This window comes from Cucurbita pepo, unplaced genomic scaffold (genome assembly GCF_002806865.2).
Source record: "Cucurbita pepo subsp. pepo cultivar mu-cu-16 unplaced genomic scaffold, ASM280686v2 Cp4.1_scaffold000360, whole genome shotgun sequence".
Lineage (NCBI taxonomy): Eukaryota > Viridiplantae > Streptophyta > Magnoliopsida > Cucurbitales > Cucurbitaceae > Cucurbita > Cucurbita pepo.
The window spans coordinates 7,516-15,467 of record NW_019646597.1 but is presented as its reverse complement, the minus strand read 5'-3'; the positions used below and the strand labels follow the sequence as shown (position 1 = coordinate 15,467).

At 36.0% G+C, this 7,952-nt stretch overlaps 2 protein-coding genes across 2 annotated transcripts; one reads left to right on the top strand and one right to left on the bottom strand.

The window, feature by feature from the left end:
• Positions 1–65: 65 nt before the first annotated feature.
• LOC111785081 (DNA topoisomerase 2-like) lies at positions 66–3,040 on the bottom strand. Its single transcript, XM_023665557.1, has 8 exons — positions 2,417–3,040; positions 1,552–1,844; positions 1,409–1,475; positions 1,053–1,323; positions 763–965; positions 464–673; positions 272–385; positions 66–188 (listed from the first exon to the last, which is right to left on the bottom strand). Exons 1-8 carry the CDS (start codon positions 2,981–2,983, stop codon positions 66–68), a joined length of 1,848 nt encoding a protein of 615 aa, XP_023521325.1. The 5' UTR covers positions 2,984–3,040.
• A 3,036-nt stretch (positions 3,041–6,076) lies between these two features.
• On the top strand, positions 6,077–7,945 carry LOC111785079 (the record flags this gene model as incomplete). The annotated part of the gene is made up of 2 exons (XM_023665556.1): positions 6,077–6,305; positions 7,407–7,945. Coding segments are annotated over exons 1-2 (627 nt in total), but the record flags the coding sequence as incomplete, so codon positions are not given.
• Positions 7,946–7,952: the final 7 nt, after the last annotated feature.

Below are 7,952 nucleotides of genomic sequence, written 5' to 3'. Positions count from 1 at the left end.
CTAATACATTTCAAATAGAATTTGAAGAAATACAACTTACACAATGAAGTTGCTATATTTAAGTCTTAAAGACCGACCTTATAGTACTTGATTGACCAGCCACTTGCATTGCCCCTTAAGTTATCTTTCCAAGCCTCGTACTCGGGCATGGTATAGAATGATAAAACAGTTCCATTCCTATGAGTAGCCTGCGGACGTCAAAAGAATGTGTGAGAAGCCGTACCTTTTAGAAACCTTGCTAGTGAGGACTAATCAACGAAGCATAACCAACCTTGACAATAGGCGTTATGAATTCAACCAAAAACGACGGCACTCTTAAGAGGGAAGGCCAGAAAGAATGAATAAAGTTGATCAAGAGCCCTTTAATGTGCGAACCATCGTGATCCTGTGTAATGGCATTGACGTTAAGCCCTTGTTGCAGACAGAAGCAAATAAATGAACATAAATTCGTAAGCCATCAGACCTGATCGGTCATAATCATCAAATGACCATATCTCAAAGCCTTAGCATTGTTGTATTCCTTCCCTTGCTGAAGTCCAAGAATTTGCTTGATGTATTGGATTTCTTTATTCTCAGTGATCTGTTTACTGCTTGCTTCCCTCACATTGAGCAATTTACCTCTCAGTGGGAATACGCCATAAAAATCTCGACCTACTACACCGAGACCAGCCATCTATTGGAAGAACAACAACAAAGTTATAAATCATCTAGGGAAAGGGAGAGAAAAGCATCAATCTGCAAGTGTCAAAATTAAAAACTTACTGCAAGGGCCTTGGCTGAATCTCCTTCTGTCAAAATTAAGGTACATTTTTCCGAATTCTTCCCTCCAGCGCAATTGGCATCCTCCAACTTTTCTATACCACTAATCTTTTCTGTTTTTGCTCCATCCGTTTTCTTCAGGTCTTTGCTTTGCTTGAAATTAACCCACGAGAGAACGCTATCCATAATGCCAGATTTCGTGGCCACTGAGTTGCAACATGTACAGTAATCAGTATCTTACACTTAATAATAAACCAGCATATGGATTATGTTGATGATTTATGCATGCATACCGTTCTTCAAAAAGTCTGGCGTAAGTTCGCATGCAGAGCCGAAACTGCTTTGACGAATTGTCAAGGTTTCCTTGGTTTGGGAGTCGAAGGCAGGATTATCAATGAGAGCGTTGATAAAAACCCACAAATAGCTCTTCACGTTGTGGGCCTTCACGTTAGCATTTTTGTTCTTCTTATTTACAACAGTCATAACATAATTTGCTATTTGATTAGTAATGTAATCGACATGAGTCCCACCCTTGATAGTTGCAATCCCGTTCACAAAGCTGACCTGCTCAACGAAACACCAATTAATTACTCAAGAACTTACAATATACAGCGTTAGTTGCAGTGATCGCACTCATTCAAAAGATTACCTGCTGGAACTGGCCCTCACTTAAGGTCACCACGATTTCCCATCTCTCATTAGGCCGAATGTGATACCTGAAAGAATTCTTAACCCTTATACCAAATCCGTAGAATATAACATAAACTTCAAATTATGCAAACAGAAGTCTACCTTTTTGGAGGTTCCGTCTGGAATGCGGCTGCCGATTTGAGATAGAAGTCTACATAATCTTGAAACGATTTAACAGGGACCCTTTGTCCATTTAGCTCAACTTTCACGGTTTTACCGAGGCATCCGGCCAAATCCAGCACTCTCTTTTTCATCAGTGCAACAACGTCATCTTCAAGATGAGTCATGTTGAACTTAGCCAAGTCTGGCTTAAAAGTCACCTTGGTCCAATTATCACCCTCCTTGCACTTTGTTATGATCGGCTCAGATTTTTTCCCCATGTTATCAGAGAATACCTTCCATGTTCAAAATAAGCACATTGGTTAATTTCCAGCACTTGCTAAAAGAAGCTCAGATGATTATACTACTTCAACAAAAGCTAACCTCAAAGAACTAAGAAAATCTTATATAAGTTACAGGAAGTTACATTCAAGGAGGGAAATGATATCCAAAGAGTACTTTTAAAAATGAGGCTCGGGGAAAGAGTATGAACCAAGATTCTAAGATGAATGCAAACATAATTTACAAAATAAAGACATATATAGCATTTTATAGTTCTTGAAGCACAATTATGAAAGAACCTCGAAGCTAAAAGACATTGCAGAATTCCAGAAACGCACTAGGAGAATCAAAACCTATGAATCAAGCATCTGAGATCAATACCTAAACAGGATAACTGCAAGCAAAATTGAAAATAAATAGAGACGTTTATGGCATCTTATAGTTCATGACGGCATTGCAGAATTCCAATGCACAAATAATAGAGCCCACACCATCGGATCAAAGTCAAATCACCAAATCCGCAAAATTAAGTCAAAAAAGAAAATAAAACACGATTTATCCTTCACGAAGGATGCAGAAATCGTACCTGCTTATACTTCTTCAGACGTCTTCCATCTGCCGTCTCGATCACAAATTCAGTAGAAAAAATATTCGTAAGTTTCGCACCGTAGCCGTTGCGTCCACCAGTGGTTTTCTTCTCAGTATCATCATAGTTACTACTAGTCAACAGATGTCCGAAGATCAACTCAGGCACATAAACCTTTTCTTCCTGATGAACTTCAACCGGAACTCCATCTCCATTGTTGAACACACTGATAAAATTCTGCTCAGCGTCAATTACAACCTTGAGCGAGTCCATCGAGGGGTCTCTCTGCTTATTATCTGCAGCATTGACCAAAATTTCATCAAAGATCTTGTAAAGACCAGGCACATATGTGACGGATCGGTGGACCATCTTGTCGTTCTCGTAAATCCAGAGATTCTGGGTGTGCTTTTCGATTGATCCGACATAGGTATCGGGTCTGAGGAGGATGTGCTCTAGCTGAGTCTTCTTCTGGTACATTTCTTCGATTGTTTTCTTTGGCCCCCCCGGATCGGAGTCGACATTGGCGGCGTTGCTGTTCTGCAATGGGCGCTTCTTCTCCACGGCCATGGTGATCGAAAAACTCGTTCTTGAGAGAGAGAAAAAAGACACAGAGATGGTGTCTGAAAGATTCTAGGTGATGAAAGAGAAAGAAATTGGGGATTTATAGAAATTAGGGTTTGATTCAAGAATTTGAATTTGAATTTGAATTTGGGCGGCTTCTTTTACAACAACGCCAACGGCTAGCTCTGCTGCGATCCGGGTTTGGGCCTGACTGGCTCGGGTTCCGATGAAACCCAGTCGTCCTGGTTTAGTTTTTACATTTTAAAATTTCTCATAATTTCTTTTTTTTTTTTTTTAATTGTGAAGCTGAGTTTTATTTAATTTTTTATATTTTAAAAAATATAATAGATACGTAAACCTTTAACCTTTAATATAATTAATTTATGTCATTTATTCTAATGGTAATATTTAAAGACTATTGTACCTTTTTTTATTAAAATTAAAAAATTTATCTTTATTTTGGAAATATATTAATTTATTAAAAAAAATTACCATTACCTACCTCTCTATCCTTAAGCTAATCAATTTTGTCGGTATCTATTAATTATAAGATTTATTAAAAACTTAAAGTCCAAATTTGAACCATCCCAATCTCCAAATTCTACAATGGGCTAATTAAATAGATGGATGAAACGTTCATTCTTTCTACCCTAAAAGAATTCAACCAATCAACATGGCAAGTCTGCATCTCAAAGTTACTTTACGATGCTACATGTGAGAGCGTCACTATGCCATTGTAGTGAGTTGTATCGTAAAACTAAAGTGTCACACATAGAAAAAAAAAATAATTAAAATGGTAATGTGAATCAAAATGTTAAATCTAAGAAAAATAATTAACAATTAAGGAGACAAAATCAAGAAAATGTTAGAAAGGTGATTGAGGAAGTGGGCCTGAGTGCACATGGGAAATGGGCCCCCAATCAGCCCATTACCATTAAATTAGTCTTTTTTATTAAACAAAATCTTTGTTGTCCTACCCACCACACGGCTCACTTTAATAATGCCACGTGCCAGTTTTAATTTATTAATTTTAGGAAAATATTAATTTCTCATTAAAATAAATTTTCAATTCGTTAAATTATAGCCTTTCCTCACGACAAGTCGACAATGCGCATGTGGAATCTGAACCGGCTAAAGCGACACTTTAGCTGGCGCATCTTAGCATCAATTATTTGATATCCTACGCATTCTTAAAACTTATTATTATTATTATATTGTATTCTGATTTTCAAATTTAATAATTACATAAAAAAAAAAATCAGGACAAAAATCCCAATTTTACCCTCCTCTATCCATTTTCCCCATCTAATTAATGTTCTATTTATGTTTTTATTTATTTTATTTTATTGGTTTGTAACCAATAAATTACGCACAAAAAAAAATTAAAACATAAAAAAATAATTTATTTTTTTAAAACCGCGTGGGGTATGCTGGGAATGAGATGGAATTGCCTTTTTTTTTTCTCTCTCCTTTCTTTACACATTTATTTTTTAAATGATTAATTATGTTTTTTTTATTATTATTAATAATTCAATTGATAATTGAGATGTAACGAAAAAATAAATAAATACAAATCATTTTTGGTCGGACCATATTGACGTTATCTCAAATATCCCTTAAATAATACCATTTTTCTCGACCATTTCTCTTGGCATTATGGTCACAGGAGACAGACGTCTATGCTCAGTCACAAGATCTCAAATTGAGCTTGATAATGATTGATAAAAATCATATCATCGGTCTAACCGGTCATGAATTCCACTGTTTTAATAAAACTTACATAAATCACTGACATATCTTCAACTATTTTAGATTGAAAATAAACTTCTCGAATGGAAGGACCAATTTAATGACTAAATAAAACTAATAGTAGATGAAATTCATCAACGAATAAATTATTCGGTATACATTAACCAAATGCAAATTTGGTTTCACATAATGACATGATCAAGTTTCGAACCATCAATATCATATCAATACGCTATAAAGTGCACTCGTAGCAATATATTCGTTAATTTAAAATAGTATATAAATATAAATATATGCAAATTATGCAAAATAATAATAATAAATAAATAAATAAATAATAATTATCAATCAATTAAGTGGAGATAGATCTCCAACTACACATGGGGGGAATCAAATTCCATAAGATTCTCTAATGTTTTATCTTATAATAATGAATATTTTTTAAAGGCTGAAATAATTATTTTTATTTAACAAGTTTTATAATTCATAATATTTATGTTTTTTTATAAATAATTTCCCTGCATTTATATATATTTTTAATTTTTATAATATGACTTAAAAACCACTGCTAAATAAATATTTTAATAAGTTGATGAAGTGGGCAGGAAATTTCGTTGTATTCATAGATAATGTGATTTTTTTTTTTAATTTCTCATAAATTAAATTAAGTTAAATTAAATTGCATTGAGAGACAGCATCTGACATGTATTCAAATAATGCCCCAAAAATTATTATTTATTTATTTAATTAAATTCATCCGAACGAAGAAAGATTAATTAATTCCAGCCACTTCTATTTCTTGTTTCCTCAACCGAAACCATTAATTACAAATAGATTTAAAACTTCAAATAAAATAAATAAAAAATAAAAACTCCCAATTATTTGGATTTTTTAATTTCATCAAATATAAATAAAGTCATGATTTTATACGTTCAATTTTATAAAAATAATAACAAATTTAACCCAAAACATTCAAATAAATAAATAAATAATACAAAATATTTATCTGAGAAGAATCATTCCAATAATAAATAAATTTTATTTATATGAACCTAATTCAGATAAGTTCATAATTGAACTCAAACCATACAGATTGAGTTGATCGTGTTTCTCAACACTCTTATAATTTATCGTTCAATGACTACTTACTCAATGGTCGATATGGTCGATTACACGATCATTGAAGTAAAAAGAAAATTATAAGATAAAACAAAAACGATTTTTGAGGAGAAAGTGAAATGACAAGTTTGCCACTTGAAGGCCATGAATCATGGAGAAAAAATCGGTCCCCAAATGGAAATAAGCAGACAGATACACAAACAATGTTTCAGGTTACACCTCACTTAAACGCGGATTTCTCTACTAATCTCCTTCTCTTTCCTCGCGTCTTCGTGGTTTTATCATTTTTCCCTCACTATAAATACAATCTCTTAATCCCACTTCCTCTCCCATCCATTGAATACCCTTTTCCCCTTCTCAAACCCCCCAAAAATGGCTTCTCTTTCATGTTCATCACTGCCATTGCTAGCGTTCTTCTTGCTATTGGCTTCTTCAGCCTTTGCAGGGTCGACTTTGGAAGGTATAATGCTTATTTTCGAAACCCCTTTTGCTTAGTTTTGTAATTTGGCTATCTTTTATGTGGGTTTGTTGTTTAGCTGCATGATGAACTGATGTTTGTTTGTGGGCTTCTCTCTTTTGTTGTTGGTACTGTTTTGGATCTTGTTTGTTGGATTTATTGTAGAAATGTGTAGTTTTAGCTTTCTGGTTTGCTATAATGAATGTTTTGTACTGGTTTTACTTATGAAATCCATTTAGATCTGCCCCTTATAGAGTTTGTTTTACTCTCCAAACCAGTTTGAGGCTTTGTATTTGGTGTTAGGATGCTAAGAATGTCTACATTTGCTAGAAACTAACGGCTTAAGCTCACCGCTAGCAGATATTGTACTCTTTGAGCTTTTTCTTAGCTTGGATTGTTACAAATAGTATCAGAGCTAGACACCAGGCGGTGTGCTAGTGGGAATGTTGGGCCCCCAATGGGGTGGATTTGTGAGATCTCACATTGGTTGGAGAGGGAACGAAGCATTCCTTGTAAGGGTGTGGAAACCTCTCTCCCTAGTAGACGTGTTTTAAAACTGTGAGGTTGATGGTGATATGTAACGAGTCAAAGTAGACAATATCTGTTAGCGGTGGGCTTGGACTGTTGCAAATAGTATCAGAGCTAGACATCGGTCAGTGTGCTAGCGAGGACGCTGGGCCCTCAAAGGAGTGGATTGTGAGATCCCAAGTCGGTTGGAGAGAGGAATGAAACATTTTTTTATAAGGGTGGAGCCCGGAAGGGAAACCTCTCCCTAGCAGACGTGTTTTCAAACCGTGAGGTTGACGGTGATACGTAACTGGCCAAAACCGGCAACGGTGGACTTGGGCCGTTACAAATGGTATCAGAGCTAGACATCGGGCGGTGTGTCAACGAGGACGTTGGCTTGTAAAGGAGTGTATTGTGAGATCCCACATCGGTTGGAGAGAGGAACGAAACATTCTTTAGAGAAGGGTGTGAAAATCTAGACAATATCAGCTAGCGGTGAGCTTGGCCTGTTATATGTCAATCGAGTTGGATCTTTAACTTTCTGCCTCCCTCTTAGAGCATTTTTTGATATTGAACGTTGCTTCTTTATTCACACAGGACTTCTAGCAAATGGGAACTTTGAGGAACCACCATTAAAAACCAACTTAAAGAAAACAGTCATAGTAGGCAAAGACTCTCTGCCAAGCTGGGAGATCAATGGCTTTGTTGAGTACATCTCAGGTGGCCCTCAACCCGGCGGAATGTTCTTCCCCGTTGCTCACGGCGTCCATGCCGTAAGGCTCGGCAACGAAGCATCGATATCTCAGATCATAAAAGTGAAAAAAGGGTCTCTTTATGCTCTAACTTTTGGAGCTTCAAGAACATGTGCACAAGATGAAGTCTTGTCTGTGTTAGTACCTCCCCAGAATGGAAGTTTGCCTCTGCAGACTCTTTACAGCAGCGATGGAGGCGATGTTTACGCTTTCGGATTTGTAGCTTCGTCGGATTCTGTTAAGGTTACGTTCCACAATCCCGGAGTTCAGGAAGATCCCGCTTGTGGACCTCTGTTGGACGCCGTTGCCATCAAAGAGCTTATTCGTCCAGTCCCAACAAGAGGTAAACATGCTCGTCTGTCTTTTCGAGATCTAAAAACTCAGGTCATTT

Coding starts and splice junctions, on each gene's coding strand:
- LOC111785081 (XM_023665557.1), bottom strand. CDS start 2,983: ATGGCCGTGGAGAAGAAGCGCCCATTGCAGAACAGCAACGCCGCCAAT. Junction 1,324..1,408: donor GTGAGGGCCAGTTCCAGCAG/GTAATCTTTTGA, acceptor TTCGTTGAGCAG/GTCAGCTTTGTGAACGGGAT. Junction 386..463: donor TGATGATTATGACCGATCAG/GTCTGATGGCTT, acceptor GCCATTACACAG/GATCACGATGGTTCGCACAT.